This window comes from Pantherophis guttatus, chromosome 2, assembly GCF_059756535.1.
Source record: "Pantherophis guttatus breed Tessera chromosome 2, ASM5975653v1, whole genome shotgun sequence".
NCBI classification, from domain to species: Eukaryota; Metazoa; Chordata; class Lepidosauria; order Squamata; family Colubridae; genus Pantherophis; species Pantherophis guttatus.
The window spans coordinates 243,081,641-243,105,019 of NC_142064.1; the positions used below are offsets into that span (position 1 = coordinate 243,081,641).

General features: G+C 39.1%; 1 protein-coding gene across 6 annotated transcripts in view; it reads left to right on the forward strand.

The window, feature by feature from the left end:
- The window catches only part of PRICKLE2 (prickle planar cell polarity protein 2), a 362,678-nt gene that overhangs the window by 231,482 nt on the left and 107,817 nt on the right, over positions 1-23,379 (forward strand). For 4 of the 6 annotated variants that reach the window (XM_034440643.3, XM_034440647.3, XM_034440646.3 and 1 more), the window contains one exon: positions 17,249-17,432. In XM_034440643.3, coding sequence (XP_034296534.2) covers positions 17,249-17,432 — 184 coding nt within the window. Of the gene's footprint in view, positions 1-16,401; positions 16,423-16,460; positions 16,546-17,248; positions 17,433-23,379 lie in introns of those variants that run through there. The other 2 variants (XM_034440645.3, XM_034440644.3) reach the window with 2 other exon arrangements.

The window sequence follows — 23,379 nt, forward strand, 5'->3', positions numbered from 1 at the left end:
ATTGATAACCAATACCTTGAATCAGACCCGGAACGAGATTGGCAATCTATGCAAGAGTGTATATTTAGAACAGCTACTATTTATGACTGCTGGGATATGGAATTGGATCTCCTTCTTGATTTAGACTGCTGGTATTTAAACACAGGGGATTTCCCCTAGCAGGCATCTACAAATCCATTCATTATGTTGCCAGGGCCAAGTATCTTTAGCAAAAAAAAATAAAAAATTAGTTGCCACTCCTAGGCTCTGTCTTGTGCTTTGGTCTCAAGAAGAAAGCTGGCTTTTAAGAATTTCCTCTGTATCTCAGCACAAATGAGAGTGCTGCTTTCATCTCCCTCAATTCTCCTGAGTACTCATGACAGCTTGAGAAAAAGGCAAGATCTTATTTCTGTAGTTTGGGTAAGATCAGAAACACGGAATGTCTTTCTGTCTTTTTGTTCTCCAGTATAAATGAGAACGCAACGTCCTTGCTTTCACCATAATCCCTCTGCCCTTTGAGAAGAGAGCAAGGGATAGAAAGTATACGTAGATACTTGCTATTTTCGTTTAAAATAGCCTGAAAAGTCTCCCCAGTCAAAAATAGATGCTGACTAATAAGTCAAATCAGTGTTTGTGTGTGTCGCCATCTTAACCCTTTTAAGCTAAAACTCAGTGTGTAATTTCTCCCCAGAGTCAGATGAATTTAGGAGGAATTTGTGGATAAAGCATAGCATCTAACTGACTTTGGCCAATCTTGAAAAAGCAATGCAGATTTAGTCCCGGTAAATTATTGGGAGGGAGAAACCATCAAATCCGAGATTATAGATCAGGTTAGGGAGTCCAAGAAAGCATCTTCTATGAAAACAATATGGATGTGTCTATGCAATCACTAGGTGTGCAGCTGAGTTTAAGGGAGCAAATATGTTTATGTTCCATTATTAGGAGGGGGATAACCCAATAAGTGTGAAGTGCAGAAATTTGATAAATAAACAAATAGTTGTGCTTTATAATTGTGCTGGGATTTGAACCTGCATTTTCCCCTTGTAATATTCCAACCTTAAGCATATTTTCTTGGAAGCAAGTGTTGCTGATTTCAGTGGAACAACTAATCATTCATCTCTGAAGACTCAGCCAAGCATTTTGCTTGCTGCATTGACCCTGGCACCAAATGCTTGGAGAACTCGTTTCAAAGAAACTTTAGCTAAAAAGTTAAAACTACATTAGATTAAATTAAAGCCCTGTTGATGGAGGGGAGAGGAGGAGGAGGAGCAGCAGCAGCAGCAGCTGGAGAGGGTTGTTCTGAAAAAAAAACAAAAACCTAAACAGAGACTGCAGCGAGCCACAAAATATTAAATTTTGGCACAGCAAAGAAGTGATTCATTGTCACTTAACAGTTTTGCTTCAGGAAATTCATCATTTTCGCCCACCAGGGGGAAGTTTAATTGACACACACTGGCTCCCCAGTTATAAGGAGTTTAGAAAAAGCGTCCTTGATATCTCCTCTAAATCCTGGAGTTCGTCTTTTTGTTTTTTCTCAACCCAATTTCAGAAGGCTTCTTGTTTGAACATTGTGGCTGTTGCCTTCCATTTTTCCACTTAGATTCTTTAAAGGGATCTTTAAAAAATTCTTTAAATCAAAACATTATTTTCATTAAATGTTGTGTGCAATTACATATGTTAAACATGGAACCCTAAGATTTATGAATATTTTGCTGGGAATCATTGAATATCAGCATTGGGAAGAACTCAGGGAGCCATCTAACCTAAATCTCTGCTGCTCAGAGGGAGCATATCCTTCAGTTTTATCATCTCTGATGGCTGCTGATCTTTGCAAACCCCCATAGGAAGCAGTTTTAGCATTTGTTTTGTGATATTGGATTCTCTGCATGCTCATCTGCCACCTTAAACCACACTTTGTTTCTTTAAATCATTTTGCATGTGGAACTTGAGGCCTGTGAAGTAATATGTCATGTTCAAGATTGCATCCAGAGAAAGATCCAGAAGAGACCGTTGGCCTTGCTTGTGCTTTCCCTTCTCCCACACTCAGCATGGGATTTTCCTGACCACCCAAGGCCAATGATGTACATCTTCCCAGTGTGAGAGTGCAGAAGAGGCCATAGGAGGCAAAGGAAGTATGATTTTGAAGCCCGCTCCAATTGCTTCCTTCGTACAGCCCTAAGGGAGATGTTTTCTTCAACTCAGTTGTTGCTCTTGTGGATAGAGTTAATAGTAATTCTTTCCCCTCAGAAAACAAACAAGTTCAGAGAATCAAGTCAGAGCAAAGAAGATATTTTAAGAAGTAAATAATAAATTCCTCCTCTCTCTTTTCCTCTCCTTACTATATGGGCATAGGTCTGTGGGGTTTGTACAGCACTGCTTCGGGCTCTGAGAATTGGAAGGACAGTTCTTCATTAGGAGATTGGATACAGAAGTAAATATGGAATTACTTGTTGTTGTTGGAAGAACGCTGAAAAGGAAGGGCCAACTTGAGGCCTCCAGATGTGCTGAGATTACAGTTCTTAGAATTTCCAGTTGAGGAAGCCAAATCAGGGAGGGGGGGATTAGATTTTCCTTGCAATCTCTACAGTAGTTTGTTTCCCCAGTCTGTAAACTGGAATGTTGTATGGACGGTGCTAAGGCCAGTTTGATAGGCATATCTGAGAGTTACCATCCAAACGCACACAGAAGATTCCTGTTAGGAAGGCCTGCTAGACCTGTTAAAGTCTATTGTTGAACTTCAATTCAATTCTGTTCAGGTGTGCTACGCAGATATTTGTAAATTGCCCTGCTTTGCCTGCTGTTCTTGGCTATATCCCATTATGATTATTGACACCCCCAAAGTCTACTACAGATAGTGGTAACACAAAAGCATTTGCAACACTTATTTCTAGTCTTAGTTGCATCCTACTGACTCATAAATCCTCTTCAGACAGGGTTGTGTTGCCAGTTTGTTAACAAGGGGCTCTCCAGGCGTAGGCAGTGGGAGGGAGAGAAATTTTTTTTATTTTGTTTCTCTTGCATTTTCCTTCCTGCTGTTCATCTGGAATCAAGTTAGTTGAAAGATACTGCTAGGATGATTAACGATGTCAGGTAACAAGGAGTGAAACCTTCTTCAAGCTCCTTCCCACTCTGTATCCCTTACAGGAATGAGATATAGCTGTTTTGGTGCCTAACTCAGTATCTTCGCCCCTGTGGGCGTGGCCAGTCTGCTATGAATGATCCTCAGAGAGCCATTTCCCATTGACCCAGTACTTTTTGTGGTCATAATGTTAAATTTGATTAAACTACTTTTTTTGACAAGGAATTCCAGCAATGGCCCTGTGTGTTCCTCCCTATAGCTCACCTCTGTGTTCTGGCATTGCACAATGCAGCAATGGGTTCCACTGGATAACAGAATGAGCAGTTCCTTCAGTAGGATAACTACTGAAGGCAGGGAGACCTGGCCTTGGGAACAGAAAAAGAATGAGCAAAGTATTAAAGCAGGACTTTCAGTAAAGATTGTTTCTAAGAAAGAAACTTAAAGCAACTCCATCTTGATTTTGTTTAGCATAAGATGGAGCAGAGAGAAGTTTTAACAAGCTTTCAAGATTCTCTTATTCTACCCTACAACAATACAATAGCAATAGCAGTTAAACTTATATATCGCTTCACAGTGCTTTGCAGCCCTCTCTAAGCACTTTACAGAGTCCCCAACAATCTGGGTCCTCATTTTACCAACTTCAGAAGGATGGAAGGCTGAGTCAATCTTGAGCTGGTCAGGATCGAACTGCTGGCAGTGAGCAATGAAATAGCTAGCAATACTGCATTCTAATCACTGCGCCACCACAGTTCCTGAATATAACTTGACTCTTTCTTAAGCTTGCCTGCTACAAAGGCTGATGTGACTTACTTTTTCATGTTGTTCCTTGTATATATAACTCTAATTTTCCAGTGGAATTTTTTCCTTATTCATGGAAGTCATCATAGAATTGACAGGTCTCTTTATTTATTGAACATTCCAGTTACCAAGAAAGAGTAATTATAACAATATCATTTAAAAACTCGCTAAAACAAATGCTAGTATTATTATGGATTAGTTTAAAGGCCAGGAGCATGTATGATTACATTTTTAAAAGTTATTAATGTTTTCAAAATAAGAGTAGTCTTTGGCACAGAGTTCCAGAGCCTGGAACCAACTATTGATACAATGGATGGGCTTCACAGATTGGCCTGGAATTTAGAAATTCATATCCTGAGATCCTTAAAAGCCCAGCATGTTCATATGGAAGAATGTAGACTTTCTGTTTCTGCTCTCTGCATTTGAAGATAAACTAGAGAGGAATCCAATGCTGCCTGTAATTAATACTCGTCAATAATCTGGCCACAACACTCTGGATCAACTGAATTTTACAAGCATTTTTAGAGTCATCTAGAGCAGGGGTCCTCAACCCCTAATCTGCAGCATTCCATAAACGAGTCTGCACGAACAAGCAAAGCCCATCCGTGGCATGCAGAGATCCAGAGAGCTTTTAGAGTTCTCTGTAGGGACCTCTTTAGAACCCTCTATTGAAAGATGTGACTACCAAGCATCGACTATATATATGTATATGTGGTACCTTGCTCAATAATAGTAACTGTGAGAGGGATCTTGGGAGTCCTAGTGGACAACCATTTAAATATGAGCCAGCAGTATGCAGCAGCTGCCAAAAAAGCCAACACAGTTCTAGGCTGCATAAACCAGAGGGATAGAATCAAGATCACGTGAAGTGTTAATACCACTTTATAATGCCTTGGTAAGGCCACACTTGGAATACTCCATCCAGTTTTGATCGCCGCAATGTAAAAAAGATGTTGAGACTCTAGAAAAGAGTGCAGAAAAGAGCAACAAAGATGATTAAGGGACTTGAGGATAAAACATATAAAGAACTGTTGCTGGAACTGGGTATGGCTAGTTTAATGAAAAGAAGGACTAGGGGAGACATGATAGCAGTGTTCCAATATCTCAGGGGCTGCCACAAAGAAGATGGAGTCAAGCTATTCTCCAAAGCACCTGAGGGCAGGACAAGAAGCAATGGGTGGAAACTAATCAAGGACAGAAGCAATCTAGAACTAAGGAGAAATTTCCCGACAGTTAGAACTAGAATTAATCAATGGAATAACTTGCCTCCAGAAGTTGCAAATGCTCCAACACTGGAAATTTTAAAGAAGAGATTGGATAACCTCTTCATTTGTCTGAAGTGGTGTAGGGTATCCTGCCTAAGCAGGGGGTTGGACTAGAAGACCTCCAAGGTCCCTTCCAAGTCTGTTATTCTGTTCTATTCTAACTACTTTGAGAGCCGATGAAAACCGCAGCTGTTTTGGCCTTACGATTTCTGACTTCAAATTCTTTACCAACCTTCATAGCCAGCTTCTGAATGGAACAGAAAGGATCTTCATTTTCATTTCTTGTTGTGAGTTAATCCTTTACCCCTTGGTCTTGCTATGAAAAAAGCTTATTTTGATTTATGAGGAACCTTGGAACTATACTGAGTTATGCTACCTGTTAAATGATAGTTCAGTTACATTCCCATAACAGTAAGGTAATAAAACTTTCCAAATAATATATAGCCAAGGCATGAATCAGAGTAGCCGACATCAAAATCTAAAAAACTAAGGTCCATCTTTTGCAACTCTGAAAAATATACAAAAACTGTGTACTTCCAAAGGGCTTTTGTGATGCTGGTCTCATGCTTAGAACTCAAGATGACTTTTACTGTTTATTTCAGATTTTTCAAATTCTTAAACTTATAATTAAAGTTTTCTTTTGGTCAGGTTAAAGACAGACTTACTCAGTGTTTTCAAACCTGTTAAGATCTCTAATAGCTTAGAAGTAATTAAGTACTTACAGTTGTCTTTCTTATTTTCCTTCCTTCCTTTTTCTCCTTCCTTCCTTCCTTCCTTCCTTCCTTCCTTCCTTCCTTCCTTCCTTCCCAGTGCAAACTTATGGAAAACCCTGTCCTGTGTGTGGTCTCCTTGTGGGGAACAGCCATCCAGAGCATATGTGGGTGATCTCCAGTCCTCTCCTTATCTGGAGAAGTTCCAAGGAACTGCCTACTCACCAGTTCCTTGGTCATTGGCTCTACCTCAATTCACCATACCTCCCCTGGAAGCTTTGGCTTTTCTAGATGCTACAGAAAATATTGAAGTTTCTTTTTGTGAATAGCCCTGAAGCCCTCAGTAATTCGGAATAGAAGTGGGAGGCAGAGACTTTGCCTTTTCTAATGAGCTCTACTGATAAAAATCCTATTAATCAAAGAGCAAATATAAAATTGCATTCCTTTCCCCACCTATGAAATTAATGGATTCTCCCTTCCCATCTTTCTCTGGTATTTTTTGTAACAGCATAACTTTCTCTTTCCGTTCCATGCTGTTATTCTTTATATGGTAATGCATTTGACACGTTAGCCAAGAATTGTGAGTTTTTCCAGACACATGCATTTTTCCTTTACGTATTCCATGGGCTTAATGCTATCTCTGCTGAACAACAGAGCAGTAAAGTGTCAGATCTTTTCTTACATTTCTCCCCCCTCCAACCTCTTTTTCTTGCTTTTTAGAAGAATGTACAAATCATTGTAAATATTATTAAGTGTAGCATATCCAGAGGATACAGTTCAGAAGGCCCTGATCCTTAGTTCCTTGTTCAAAATAAGCTTTTCACATCTCCCTTTACCTCATAACTAGATTTTGAAACCAGTTCTTTTCAACCAAATCTAACTTTGTGTTCCAGATTTTCCGTTTTTGAACATTGCATAGATCTAATTTCGTTTAATTAATGGGCTGAGGATTAGACCGGGGTCACCAACCTTTCAGACCTCAGGGACCACTAAATTCATAATTTTAAATCCTGCGGACCACTAATATGATCTGCCTAATGACCGGCTGGGTGGGCATGGCTAGGTGGGTATGTGACTGGGTGGGCATGGCCAACTCAATGTCACTCTTGTCGAGGGGCACCTCACCGGCCTCTACTCGACCCTCCCCTCCAAGCCACTCCTCGCCTGCCTGCTCGAGCTCCTTAGGACTCCAACAGGAAGCAGTTGTTGGAGCTAAGCAGTCACCATGGGAAAGAGTTGGCAAAACAGCTGGCTCAGTTCAAATTGGATCTGGCCAAGAAGGAGGCTCAGCAGAAGCACTCACTGAGGTCTATGAGCACAGGTTTTCCAAGCAGAGGGAAGACCTGCAGGAGTGCAAGGCCAGGTACCGGCGCCTGGAGGCTCAATGGGCTGAGATGGTCAGCCAGTTCCAGGCCATGAGGCAGTCCCACTGGAACTCTGGCTCTGCCACCAGTGGCGCTTCCCTCCAGCCTTCGCCCAAAGCTCCGTACCAGGAGACCAAAGCAGATCCCAAGTCGGAATTTCTGCCTCCCTCGGACCCACAGAAAAAGACCCCAAAGGGGGAGACTCTCTTCAGCAATACAAACATTCATTGCACGTATCCAGCCCAGAGGCCGTAGTTTGAGGACCCCTGATTTAGTGCAATATAAAAAATGCAAATAATTTTTCTGCGGACCACCAATTGGTGATCTCTGCATTAGACCACAAGCATTCTCTGTGACACTTCATAAGACTCTCTCTCCTTAGAGGTCTCTGGCAGCCCCCCATCTTTTCACAAACCAACCAAGATTATATTTTTCTAGTAACAGTGTTGCCTCTTAATAGTATTAACTGAAGGTATGCATCTTGTATGTTTCAATTTTGTTTTTACCATATAGCTTTAGGTTTTTGCTATATGCCGCCTAGATTAGTACAGGTAGTTCTTGACTTACAAACATTCATTTAGTGACAATACGAAGTTACAACAACACTGGATAAAGTGACTTATGACCAATTTTTTCACACTTATAACAGTTGCACCATCTCCATAGTCACGTGATCAAAATTTGGATGCTAGGCAACCGGTTCATATTTATGACAGTTGCAGGGGTCATGTGATCCCTTTTACGAGCTTCTAACAAGGAAAGTCAATGGGGAAGCCAGATTCACTTAACAACCGTGCTATTAACTGAACAACTGCAGTGCAATTGCAATTCAGTTAACAACTGTGGTAAAATTGGGGCAAAACCACTTAACCATCTCACTCAGTGACATAAATTTTGGACTCAGTTGTGGTCCTATGTCGAAGACCACCTGGCATATGCCATATTTGGCATACCCAACCTCAACCTTATTCACGTTTTTGCAGTAGGCTGTCATAATAAATAGATAATCAGCTGCCTGGATTCTGAGAACTGAAGTTCAGTCATCTGGAGGGTTTCTAGGTTGAAATAATATACTTTTGCCTCCACTTGCAGAGCAAGAGAGATCGAAGAGAGGAGATAATCCGATTAAGGGAATTCCAGACTCCTTGACTCAAAAGTTGGTCAGAGGTTAAGAGGCTCTCTTGTTGTTTCCAATGGGAAGTAAAGGGTTTGCAGAAGTAGCCTATTTTAAGTTAATTGAGCAAGGAGAAACATCTTACCTGAGTAGATGACTCCCAACTGGTTAGTTCCAGGTTCTGCCCAGCCACTTAAGCCTCTTCTGTTGTCTGATACATTTAGATGCACCCATTTAAACTGAGGTTAAAACCAGACTTCCCTTGCTTTGTTTAATCCTTGAAGTGTCTTTTTCCATGAGAATGATGATCCAGTCATCATCATATAACTTCACTCGTTTCTAGACTGCCATGAGAAGATACGAGCATCTACAGGTTGACATTGGCTTACGAGCATCTACAGGTTGACATTGGCTCTGTAGGAGACTGAACCACAATTTCTGCAGAGTGAAAGAAGATTTATATCATATGAATTCATTTGTTATTATCACCAATGGTATTGTGCCCACTCATTAGACTTTAGAAGGCTTACAGCAGAGGTGAGTTTCAGCAGGTTCTGACTAGTTCTGGAGAACCGGTAACGGAAATTTTGAGTCATTCGGAGAACCGGTAAATTCCATCTCTGACTGGCCCCGCCCCTACCTATTCTCTGCCTCCCGAGTCCCAGCTGATTGGGGGGAAATGGGGATTTTTCAGTAACCTTCCTCTGGAGTGGGGAGGGAATGGAGATTTTACAGTATCCTTCCCCTGCCATGCCCACCAAGCCACACCCACAGAACTGGTAGTAAAAATTTTTGAAACCCATCACTGGCCTACAGTATTAAAAACATAAAACATATAATAATTTCCTAACCAGAACCATATCTTCACTGTTGTCAACTACTAAGAACTTTCGACTATATTCCAAAGGTTACATGAAAAAGGCCTGTTTTGCCCTATTCTTGAATGCCCAAAAGGCAGGAGACATTTTAACTATTTGAGACAGATTATTCCATAGAGACTAGGCTCTTGACCATCTTTCCCAGTGATCTAGAAAAGAATTGCAATAATTCTACTGGAATCTGGATATAGTTGTAATAGAATGGTTGAGAATCTTGGATGATACAGGTAGTCTTCGACTTACAACCACAATTGAGCCGAACATTTATGCTGCTAAGTGAGATCATTGTTAAGTGAGTTTTGTCCCATTTTATGACCTTTCTTGTCACAGTTGTTAAGTGAATCACTGCAGTTGTTAAGTTAGCAACAAGGCTGTTAAGTGAATCTGGCTTCCCCGTTCACTTTGCTTGTCAGAAGGTCGCAAAAGGTGATCGCATGATCCTGGGATATTGCAACCGTCATAAATACGAACCAGTTGCCAAGCATCCAAATTTTCACATCATCACATGTCCAGATGGATGCGGCAATGGTCGTAAGTGTGAAAAGGGGTCATAAGTCACTTTTTTAGCGTTGTAACCTTGAAAGGACACTAAATGAACTGTTGTAAGTCATGGGCTACCTGTATATCTTCAGATCTTTTCACAAAATATCAGACACTGTGACCCACAGTTTTTACCAGTCTGATTACTCCTGAAGCACCCTCCTTTTCTTCTCGAATTCTCATTTCCCACTTCCTGTTCCTCCTCCCTTTTATCAGTTGGTCGCAGTAACATACTCACCCTTGCGGCTCTTCAGAATGAAAGAACAAAACGGGAATCAATTTCAGCATCTTCATTTCTCCAGAATACCTCCAAGAAGACAGTTCGGGATCCTGTTTTACTTTAATGACGTGTGTAGTGATGAAGTTGCAGCCTCTTAAGTTGCAAAGCCCTGAATTTCTGCTTGGTTTTCAGTCATTGTGGCTTCATTGGATAGCCGTGCTGAAGTAGTTTTTGCATAGCAACTGCAATATAAAAAAAAAAAGGCATAGAGACGATTGTTAGCTATAATAAGGTGGGTACATTCCTCAACTTTGCAGTAGCTTTTTCCACTGTAAAATATGTTGTTTTTCTTTTCCACTTCGTCTCCTGAAAAAAAAGTATTTTTTTTTTAACTTCCCTAAGCCTTAAATATTTTTGCTATTCCCTGATATTTTTTTATGGAGATTTTCTGTATGATTAATAACCCTGGAACTGTAGGTTGGTAAAATATCACCAAGCTCTGTAAGAACATCCATATTTTTTTCAAATACGTAAACACCGACTGTGTCACCACCAGTAGTTAGTTGGCAGCAGATTTGAGTAGGCCGCTTTCAGAGTTGTTGGTGGATTGCGGATTGATAGAGATGCATAAAGGCTATTAAATTGCGTGACATATTGATTTGTTCAACATTATATCATCAGCAGAGATGGGAATTATGGTTGACCTCCTTGTTCCAGAAAAAAGTATGAAGCCTTCCTACAGTAGCTCATTAATTAAAGAATTCATATGAAATTGCGATCCGATTGGTTTAGAGAGTAACAGGCAGTGGCCGGCCGAGATTCTGTCACTGACTAGATAGAATCCAGACACCTTTCTTATATTTGCATCTGTATATATTTAAATCTGATGAAAAGCAGGAAATGGGGGGAAATTGGCAACTTTTCTTCCCTTGGCTTAGCAAAGTCTTGAGGCATAGTGCATATTTGTGCTCTGTAGGCTGTAGAGTTTAAGTTTATATGCAGTCACTTTGATTTATTTATTTTATTCATTTACATATCAAACCTCTCAACCACCTCCCTCCCCTTTTAGTCAGAGAAAGAAATGTTTGTACATTCATAGAGCATCGCAATAGGAAGAATATGTTTTACGTTAGGGTGGGAATGGTTTGTGAAACAGTTTTGGGTGTTACACTTAAATGTTAATTAATTACAATCATTCTCTGCAACTACAGAGATAATTTTGTGAGGGCTCTTCCCAGTGGTAAGCCAGAGCTGGAACAAACAGAAGATTGAGTTAGGGTTTGGGTTGAGCCAAAATGGAGACACCAATTTCTCTTTTCAGTTTAATTTGTGTGAAACAAAATGGATACATATCAGCAGGTATGTTAGGGGAAGAAAATAGATAACATCCTTGGAAATACTGAGTTTCATACATAAATTGATAAATGTTCTTAAGGAGAAAAACAGAAATTGTAATCATTCATATTCAATAGTTTCTAGCAAAAATACATTTGCATGTATACATAGGCTATTAAGGTTGTTAAAAATAGAAATTGAATAAAAACAATGCTTAATTGAAGGGCTTGTTCAAACTCTTTGCTCTATGGTGCTATTTTTTTTTCACACTTTTAGATAGCGTTAGTCCAAAGAAACATGCAATTTTGTTTTCCAATATTTACAATTGTAACCAACTGAAAAGTAACAAGAATAGAAACTAACAGAAAAAAATTAATTGCTTATATTGCAACAGTTTACAGAACTTGGAAAATACTGCAATGTACATAAGAGATCACCCATTAGACCTGATTTTTGCTTCATGCCTGGAAACAAAGGAAGGCCAGTAATTCATGCCTTGGCCATCTTCCATTTTGATTAATTACTTTAATGACCGTACATGGGGCTGTACCTGAAGAACATTCGGAAGATACAATTGGTAACAGAGTGTGGCAGCCTGGGAAGTGGTGGGTAAATCCCAGTGTACCAGAGTGATTCAATTGCTTTGGGAACTGCACTGGTTGCCATTTAGATCCTGAATGTGATGCAAGGTACTAGTTGTTACGTTTAAGGCCTTTATGGCTCCAGATCTGGTTACCTAAGAGGCCACCTTCTCCCCATCTTTCCATCTGATCAGCTTAAATAGGGTCAACTTTCTCCATCTTTAAGCATCCTTAAGAGATTGCCATCTGATGGCACCTTAGATGCAAACTTTTCATGGTCACACCCAGAAGGTGGGCTTCAAAAAATTTTAGCAAGGGGTTCTCTGCCCGGTTGCTGGGTGGGCGTGGCCATGGTGGGTGTGGCCTAGTCAGTCTCATGCATCACAGCAGGGGGGGGGGTCGTTTTTGTTTTTTTAAAAAAATTTGATTTCTATGCCGCCCTTCTCCGGAGACTCAGGGCGGCTTACAATGCGTTAAGCAATAGCCTTCATACTTTTGTATATTTATACAAAGTCAGCTTATTGCCCCCACAAACTGGGTCCTCAATTTACCCACCTTAGAAAGGATGGAAGGCTGAGTCGACCTTGAGCCTGGGGAGAATTGAACTCGCAGTAATTGCAGGCAGCTGGATGTTAAATGCTGCCTTGGGAGGCATTAGCCTCCTACGCCACTCAGAGCCACTCAGAGTCCCCGGGCTCTGGAGGCTTTCCTTGAGCCTTCAGGAGGGCAAAAACGGCCTCCCCAGGCTCCAGAGGGCCTCTGGAAGCCTGTTTCCAGCCTTCCTGAACTTCCGGTACACCCATTTTCCACCCTCCCCGAGCCTCCGCATGCGCCTTGCACTTACCTGCATCCAAAACAGGCTGCGTGGGGACTCCTGGAAGGGGCGGGGTGGGGTGCGCAGGGCCAGCCAGGAGTGGGATTTGGGGGTTCTCCGAACTGCACAGAATCTTAGCTAGAGGTTCTCCCAAACCCCTGCGAACCCCCAGCAGCCCACCCCTGGTCACACCCATACTCCCTTCCTGCAGAGTTTTGGTGGGCACTATCTCTTCTAGTTTGAAGAAAGCTGTTGAGAGCTTTTCCTATTTAGCATAGGAGGAAGGGATGCAATGATTGAAAAGGAGGTTTCTGAGCAGTGGTCTCTACCAGCAGCCCTTGACTTACAACCAGTCCCTTAGCGACCGTTTGAAATTCCAATGGACCTACTTAGTACTTACAACCCAGATTCAAAGTTCCGACAGACAGTTGTGCCCTCAGTTATGTGACTGTATTTTGGACACCTGGCAACCAGGCCATGTTTACGGCTGATGGTAATGTCCTAAAGTCATAAAGATCTGCTTTATGACCATCACAAGTTATGACCATGGTGGGTAGGCTCCGTTACAGGTAGGCCTGCCTGTATTCTTTGACTTTTATGTTTGGTATTTTAGTGTACCTTTGAAGTGCTTTTCCCCTCTTTTTTTAACTTTCCTTGGCATACAAATGATCAAAATAAAACAAGATAAATGATATGATTAATTTTCCTAATTCGTACAAAAAACAACAGTGTGGACCGAAACTTCATAACTAAACCAACTTTACCACCAGAGATAAATTCGAACTAATGTGAATACAATCCCTTCAATATAACCTAGAAAGATTTTTGATTAATGTATTATTATTTTAAAGGGATTTAGGAACATCTGCAAATTATTTTATGATCAGCTCTTCATAACTTCCCAAACATATTCATCACGTTCACAAATGTTCCATATTTTTTTTAAAAAAATAGGACACGGAGCATATTTTTAGACTGCAGCGATTTAATTAATTTCAAGAACGTTAGCACTAATCTTGGGCAGGGTAAAACAGCTGCCTCAGTTTTCCTAGTGTTGAATGTCATGAAAAACTGTGCTGATTATAGAGTTCTGCTTTCAAGGTTGGAGATAGTTCTGGGGTGTTTTTTTGTTTATTTGTTTTGCCTGAGCTGGGAAAAAAGTAAAATTCTTGTTTTGCCTTTGTTCACATTGAAACAGAGGAGAGGGAATTGTAATCTTCTTTGGCTCAAGCTGCAAAATACTACTGCTGCCTCTGAAAATGGTAGCTGATACGATTTTTAGCTCTTAAGATACAGAAATTGGATTCTCATTATTGTTTTCATTTCAATACTTATTGGATTGGTAAATTGTTTAATCAAAGAATATATAGCATATGAATCGAAAGGATCTTTCTTTTAATTTCAATACAATTAAGCTATGCCATGACCTTGGCTTTAGGAGGGCACAGGAAAGCCTTTCAGATATTAGGTTTTTTCCTCCTCCTTTGACAATGTTTAGCTCCTCATCCAAGAACCTTCTTTAATTCTGAACTGAAGAAGCTTCTGAGATGAAAAGTAAAATGTTTTCATAGGGGAAAAACTCCCAAGAAAGTCCAGTTGCCTTTTGGAAGAAGAACCTTTGGGACAACCATGACCTGGATGGTTGAGAATCTCCATAGACATTTAGTGGGTTGCTATTCTTAGTCTTCCCTTTCAAGAAGTAAATATACTCAGCTCCTTTAATCTTTCTCCAGAGAATGTGGTTTGTTAGCCCCTTTCCAACCTGGTAGTTTCCTTTTGCACCCATTCCAAATTTCCCTTTTAAAGTGCCCTGTCCAGAACCAGTACATTCCAATCCCAATTTAAGTACTCCCCATAATCTAGGTGCAATGTTTTTTCTATTCTTTGCTGCGTTACACTGATAGCTCAGATTTAGCCCCTGATCCAGTGCGGAAAGTCAATTTTTTTTTACTACCGGTTCTGTGGGCGTGGCGTGGCGTGGCTTGGTGGGCATGGCTTGGTGGGCATGGCAGGGGAAGGATACTGCAAAACCTCTATTCCCACCCCACTCCTGGGTGAAGGATATTGCAAAATCCCCATTCCCTCCCCACTCCAGGGGAAGAATACTGCAAAATCCCCATTCCCTCCCCACTCCTAGGTGAAGGATATTGCAAAATCTCCATTCCCACCCCACTCTGGGGACAGCCAGAGGTGGTATTTGCCGATTGTCTAAACTACTCAAAATTTCCACTACTAGTTCTCCAGAACCTATCAGAACCTGCTGACTTTCATCTCTGCCCTGATCCATTTAGGATCACAGCGCCATTTTCACAATCATTGTTGACAAGCCCAGCTCTGTATCTGTTCATTTGATATTTGATATCTACTAAGATGCAAAGTCTTATCTTTCCTTCCACCAAAGTCATCCAACAGCTCAACCAAGAATTCCTAATTAAAAAATGGAGATCCTTAATTCTTTTCAAGCAAGTCTGGTGCCTGCAGATTTGCTGAAACACAACTCCAAGTAGCATAGCTGTTACACTACCAAGGTTAGAGGGTACCTGGTTAGACAAAGCTATCTTGAAGGAGACAAATATTGTAGACCATGGCTAGCAGGATTTAGAATCGATTAGGTTCTAAATTAGGTTAGGAGATTTGTTTTAACTGAAACCCTTCATGTCTTTTCCTATTCTAGGTCAATGTAGTTTCATTGACTAGGTCAACCATCACAGTTTCAAAACTAGGCTCTCCTCTACTTCTTGGGAATTTGATCAGATATTTCCTTTCCTCAGGAGCTGTTACTGCCCATGAAGTTGCCTTCTGAGAAGGGAATAAGAAAAGCCAGCCCAAAGAAACGAATTCTGAAGAGAGCTCCTTGTTAGACAAGGCAGTCTTGTTTACCTTCACTTGGGATCAAAGTTAGGAACTTCATGTGTAGGACATATCTACTGAGCTTTAGCCTTGTTCTCTGTAAAGCAGCCTTGTGATAATCTTGTAGAGAGTTAGCAGTTGCTAGTGGGCAACTTTCATCACTCCCTTTATTTAGCACAACCCTGTCTATGATGTTCTGTCATTGTTAAGGAATTTGTCGGTCTGAAGTTTCTGTTTACGTTGACATTTTGCATGCTGTATATGACAGCCTTTCTGTTGCTGAACTGGACGTGCTGATGATCTGGCACTCTTTGCATATTTATGGGTGCTGTCAAAGGAGGGGAAATAAAGAGGTGTATCCCAGATCGTCTATCAAATGCATTTGATCCTTAAATCCTTACAGCCAGTTCTGTATGGGTGGTCCGGAGCTCGCTGCATTTTTTTTTTCCTCCTCTCCAAATGAAAGAATTATGCTTGGGTTTAGAAAACTGCTTTGGGGCTCTGGCATTTTGTCAAGGACAGGTTGTTGTTTACATGTAGACATTGCATTTCACTTATCCCATGCAGGCTTATTGCTGACAGCTGCTTTATCCAAGGCAACCTCCATCCAATAACCATTTCCCAGGGATATAGATGTCACAATGACCACAACAGATATAATATCTCAAGTCATGTTAGTACAAATTAGTTTGCACCAGTGTTCCTCAGTTGTGCTATTTTCATTTCCATTTTCTTTTGAAACTGGCACACGACCAGTCTATGGATGTACAGTAGGCAGAGGGCATTTAATGTATTTTTGTGTCCCAGTTTTGGCTCTTTCAGAGGGCTTTTGGGGACAAGAATGAAATCATGATTCTATGCCAAGAATATTGGTGCCATGGATTGACAGCAATGAGTTGGGTTGGGTTTTTATATTGTTTAATTTACTTACCGGAATAGGAATTGCGAGCCATTCAGAGTCTTCACACTGACTCATGAAGGAAGAAGAGCAAATTCTGCAAAAACATACATCTGTTATGTATGAAACAAAACTCTGTGTGTGTGTGTGTGAGAGAGAGAGAGAGAGAGAGAGAGAGAGAGAGAGAGAGGGAGGGAGAGGGATGGAGGGAGAGAGAGAGAGAGAGAGAGAGAGAGTCATGTTGCATAATAATGTGGCATGGATATAATTAACTATTACATTTAAGCCAGCTCAAAGAAAAAATAACCAGATTTCTAAACAGTCCTTCAGATGGGAACCCTGATGGTAAATTGTATGTTCAGATATAGAAAGGGAAGTGATTTCTTTAGACAGCTGTATAATTGAGGAAAAATGCATGATCAATGTTACTGTGATCACAAAATATGCATTATACATTGTTCCCTTGTACTTGCCAAACCAGGAATATGTAATTCAAAAGAAGAGTTTCCAGAGTAAAGTTAATATGTGAAATTATTTTCATTCAAAAGAAAGCCACTATAGCATGTGCTCACAACATATAATTATGTTTTGATAATCGTATGTTCAACAATTAGCCAAACCCATCAGTTTTTTTTCAGGAAAGTGCTTAGGTGTTTAGTAGGTGTGAATTCATAATTTTGTTTATATAATTGTAAAGCTATGGATACATGGCATTTGGATGCTAGATGACCTTCATTGATATTCATACCTCAGACATTCTAATCTCTATTTCATACATCCTTAAATAGAGGATAACTGTTGGCTTTTTACTTCATATCCCCAGAAAAATTTGCCGGCACTGTAAGTGTCCACAGTCAGAACACTTTGAAACAGTGATGCCTTTAGAAATGGAGAAGACAGTGACCAAGCTGATGTTTGACTTCCAGAGGAATTCAACTTCTGATGATGATTCTGGCTGTGCCTTGGAAGAATACGCTTGGGTCCCTCCTGGACTGAAACCAGAACAGGTAATTTGCTTCCACTGCCTGTATGTGATATATGTGTGTGGGAATGCTACCATCTTATCAAGTTATAATGTTTTATCTTTAGCTTCCTCAGATGAGACAAGATCATTAGTCCTTGAACAGTCTTTGCTGCCGTCATGTTGAAACATATCAGGCAGGCATAGAGTCCGCAAAGCTGATTTATGATTAAGGCACCAGGTTAGAAACCAGGAGTTGGTGAGTTCTAGTCCCACCATAGCCGTGAAAGCCAGCTGGTTGACCTTGAGCCAGTCCATCTCTCTTAGCCCAACTCACTTCACAGAGCCTTTGTTGTGGGGAAAATAGGAGGAGGAAAGAGTATTAGATATGTTCACCACTTTGAGTTGTTTTTAAGAATAATAAAGGTGTGGTTTTAGATAGATAGATAGATAGATAGATAGATAGATAGATAGATAGATAGATGATAGAAAGAAATAGATGAAGTCTAATACTATATCCATAACCTAAAACCAACTCAACTACAAGCTTTCCTCTTATAAGATAGATAGATCGATGATGGATGGATGGATGGATGATAGGTAGATAGATTAGATAGATAGATAGATAGATAGATAGATAGATAGATAGATAGATAACTGATAGAATGTCATGTGAGCTTTGAATCGGTTTTTTTCCCCAAAACAATTGCCTATCATCTGACTCCAAAAAAAAAAAAAAAACTAAACACATCTGTAACCAAAATGTTGGTTCTACTGTATATCTAGCAATGGTATCTAGCAAAAAAAAAAAAGAAAGAAAGAAAGAAAGAAAAGAAAACAAAAAGCAAAAGCCACAAAAAATTTCACTAGCTTCCACTTTCTTGTTTTTCTCATTTGTAATCTACCATAAATTCAGTAGATGAAATTGTTGTATTGCCACCAAGCAATCACAGGGCAGATAATTGTACCCCAGGCAGGGAAACCACATACTGCTTAACTGGGTTTCTATTTACATCATTCAGAGGGACAATGGGTATCTGCTCTGGTCTACATACACATCTCTTGCCCCTTCCTTTTCCGATAAGACAACAAAGTCCTTTCAAAATCTAAGACAGGGCTGGTGGTGGTGTGGAGATAGAATAGAGTAGAGTAGAGTAGAGTAGAGTAGAGTAGAGTAGAGTAGAGTAGAGTAGAGTAGAATAGAATAGAATAGAATAGAATAGAATAGAATAGAATAGAATAGAATAGAATAGAATAGAATAGAATTCTTTATTGGCCAAATGTGATTGGACTCACAAGGAATTTGTCTTGGTACATATGCTCTCAGTGTACATAAAAGAAAAGATATGTTCATCAAGAATCATAAGGTACAACACAATGATAGATAAGGAGAGGAGCTCTAGGCAGAGACAGAGAAGAACAGCTGGAATATTTAGGATGGGATCCAGAGTAAGCAAATAAGGAAATCTGTCAGGGAACAATTACCTAGGAAACAAAGATTACAGTGAAAAAAGTATCATGGTGAAAAGTTCACTTAAGACTCTGAATTAAGTTTGCAGTTAACTTGATTTAGGGATTATCCAGAAAAATCTGGCAGGAATTGGTCATGGGAATCATCTTTCATTTCCGATGTACAGGCAATGTTTGTACCCAAGATTCTGCCAAGATTTATATCAAATATCAAATATTTGATAGCTATCGTATCTGAATTCTATTTGTGCAAGTTTATATATATCCATTATTTCTTGAGCTCTTTCAGCAGCAGATCCTTCCCTCCTTGAATTTGACCAAGTGTATGTCCTCTTTGTTTTTGTTTTAAATGAGAGATTCTTGTAAATTACTGAGGTGGTGCGGTGGCCGAGAGATGGAGCTCTCGCCTCACAATTAGGAGGCTGTAAGTTCGATCCTAGATAGAGGCAGCTATTTCTCTTTCTGGGCACACTGAGAATATATCTTCTGAACAAAACTCCGCATTGGCGATAGAAATGACATCCGCCCATTAAAACACTCTGCTAACTCCATTCAGTTGCTCAGGCTCCACCCCACAAGGGATTATGGAGTCGTTAAATGAAGATGATGGTGATGATTCTTGTAAGTTATTGTTTTTGATATTTTCAGTGCTTTCTTTCCTATGTTATCGCCATTTGCATGTAACTGACTGACTGACTGAGGACTATGTGCCATCAAGTTGATGTCAACTCTTAGCAACCACAAATATCAATTTTCTTCAAGACAATCTGTCCCAACCTGGTCCTTTAGGTCTTCCAATGTGCCCATCGCCACTACAATTGCAGCTGTTCGTCTTGTTTTGTTACTTATAACTACATAAAGTTTATTGGGATTTTTTTTCTTTTTTTACTTTTAATAAAATTGGCTTTAAATTACACTTTGAGTTATTGAACTAACTAACCAAAGGGCATTCTGTTTTGTCTAATCATATTTTCCAAAAGTTACAGGTAAAACAATTGGCTTCAGAGTCTATTTCCTTTTGTTGTTGTTACTTGTTAATAAGTATTTGTCCTGTGGGATTCCAATTTCTCCCATACAAATGGGAAGAGGAAGATGACAGGTGTCTTCCTGGAAGATAATTATGAGTAACAGGGTCTACCAAACACTTCACCAAGGCAGGCCAAAGTATATAAAACCCAAAGAAAACAATTTAGTTCTCCCTTCTTTCACCCCATACATCAGGGGTGTCAAACTCGCATCGTCACAGCAGCGCCACATGACGTATTGGGACTTTTTCCCCCTTCACTAAACTGGGTGTGGCCAGCACATGATGCATCCGGCCCACGGGCTGTGACTTTGACACCCCTGCCATAGATTGTTTCTCTATCTCAGAAATATCTTACAACAGTTTCCTTAGTATGAATGACACCATTATTTTTAGTTACTTTAAGATAGGCTTACCTTAATTTTCTGAAAATCTTATCCATAAAGTTATATTCTAAATTAAATCACTGATATAAATTGCTAAGTATTTTAAGGCACAACATGGCAAACATTGAGCCAGAGATTTGTAATTGGTAGCATAGGTCTTAATTAGATTATTAAGACTATTGTATGCACAAAAATGGAAAGACACTTTGATTACTACCATGGAAGAATGGTTGCAGAAGTTGATGGAGTTGGCTGAAATGGCAAAACTGACTACTCTGATTAAAGAAAAGAACATAAGTACTTTTGTTTCCAACATGGAAACCGCTTCTGAATTTTGTGTTTGATGTGGAAAAGAATGTAATGTTGACTTTGGGTTTTATAGATTAGATTAATAGATTTATAGAAATGACTTGTTCATATTATTATGAACAAAACAAAAAGCTGTGATTTGATGCTAATGCCTTATCCTACTGCAACAGAGAGAGTCGGAAGTCAATGCTTCTTTTTCTTTTCTTTTCTTTTCCCTACCTTTCCTCACTTCTCTTCCCCCTTTCCCTTCCCTCCTCACTGCTTTTTTATTTAATTTTGTATTTTATAATACTTTATAACTTAATAAAAATGTTTTGAGTTAATTGGGGAGATAAAAATTTGCAGCAGATCCTCACAGAATCATAAAGGTTATTGAATTACCTTGGATTAGTATCTCGATCTCAGCCAAATACAACAACAACCAAAACAATAATAGAAATAAATAATCAGTCAAGTGCTTAATAAATCAAGTGAATCAATTCTGGTTCTCTGCAAGATCCTAAGATTTGATCTATATATCACAGGGCCCATTCCATAGCAATTCTCCGTTAGAACTCCATAATACAAGGCTTGTAAGTAAAGAATGATTCATTTTTCCATGCCCTTTTGACATATTAAACATGCGAAAAAAGAATTTAAGACTGTACCACCATTTCTGTGTAACCTCAAATTCTTTCTACCAAGCAATTTGTATTGGGTGAAATTAAAGACAAAAAATGCAGCTTATACAGATCTATTTACAGCATCAAAGGTCAAAAAAGTAGAACGCTCCTATTTATTTGTATACCTGCAGATATAGGGTTAAAGTCTTCAATTTAAATATATAAGGAAGAGCATTCTTAATTGAAATCCCTTTAGAGGCAACTCAGATAAATACGTGCATATTAACATTCTGATACAGAGGGTCTCTTCTCTTGAATATGTTATGAGTTTCTTGTTCACGGAGAATCTTATTAGAGCATGCAGTCATCAAAGAGAGCAGCTTTAAAATCAGGCTTTCCGAGGGTGTGAGGGGGAGAGATTTCCAGTACTACTTATTGTATTATTATTTCTTCCTTCATTTCTTTTCTATGGTAACCACTATGGCTGTGTGACTGTTGGAAGGAATATTTTATTTGAAGAAGATGTAGTCAAATCATCATTCTCATTTGTATTTTTCAAATCACATCAGAAATATTTGATTTGGATGGTCAGTGGACTTTGTGATTTTGCAGAATCTTTTAACAGAGATTTTGTAGATTTTCTTCCTCATATGGACAAATGGTCAGCCACTTTGATGCTATCTCATTACATTGTAGATCATTTCTGAAATCAAATCTCTGTACTTTTGAATCTCAAGATCTTGCTAGAACAAGAGAAGGACTAGAATCTTGCTGTCTTTCGATTCAGTTTTGATCTGGACTTGGAATAGCTAGTGAACCAGAAACATATTTAATGTAGCATTACCTGCCCATTCAATTACAGAGCAACATTTAAATAAGTAATATAAGTAATATTAATAAATATTGTAAAATTAAGTACAAGTTGTCCTTGTTTAGCAATCACAGTTTAGCAATCAACTCAACATAACTTATATGGCTAAAAAGAATAAAGAGAAAAATCAACAAAGTACGATGCTAAAAGAAGAATATAAGAAACTGGAGTTAGAGCTTCAGAGAGAGCCACAAAAGAAAATATTTAAAAGACAAATGGAAATGATTAAACACAGATTGAACTTAATAGCTTCAAAAGAAATAGCTCAACAAACCAAAAGGGCAAACCAAAACTTTTTTGAGAATGCAAACAAACCAGGAAGATGGTTGGCATATAAATTGAAAAAAGAAAAAGAGAAAAAAAGTGATAAATAAATTGCAAGATGATCAGGGACACATACAGTTCCAAAATGAGATAATAAAAAAAAAATAGTCAAAAGAATATTATGAAAAGTTATATGATACAGAAAATAAATCTATGGAGAAAATAATACAATATATGGAAGAAGCCATTTTATGTAAGATTTTCTTTCATCACCATAACTACTAAACAAGGCAGTTACTAAACCAGGAGTACCTCTCTATATACACTAACATATAATATTAAAGCCTACCAAAAGAAATCCAAAATCCTAATACAAACAATTGCAAAAATAAAATTGAATATCCACATTGTGCCAAGAAATGAGATGATTCATTTGTTGTGTATTTTCAACAATAATGGTGAGAAAAACATGATTAAAACAGGAACCATCCAGGCACCATCAATAGCAGTTTTTTTTTTTTTTTTTTTTTTTTGTAGTTGGTTTCAAAGCCTCTTTCTCGAACACCAGATGGAGAAGGCCTATCCAGAGGAATAAGACTCAGTAGATGGTCTTAACCTCAGCAACTGTCAAAACCCTCCCTTGGCAGATCTAACAGAGAACAAGCCAGGCCTCGTGCAATGCTCTGTACATTTCAGTCTTCCTGAAGAAATATCTGCATATCTAAAATGAGAATTTCCTGTAATCATTCAGGATATTAATAAGAGGGATGGGGCATGGTATATTATCAGTATAAAATGTATTTTTATTATGTACTTTCATCTTTTCTCCTAGTCGTTTTTTTTTTTTATGTCTGAAATTGATGACTTAATTTGCAAAGGACATTGTAAAAAGTGGCTTGCTTGGATAATTTCTCTAGTAATTGTTTTTTAAAAAATCATTCATGGAAGCCAGAAATTCTCCTCCAAATTGTTATCCTGTGTATGATGCATATGAATCTGATATTCTTTCTTAGGCTTGAGTTTGAAATTCCAAAACTGATTTGGTAATCCATTTCCCCACAGGGGTG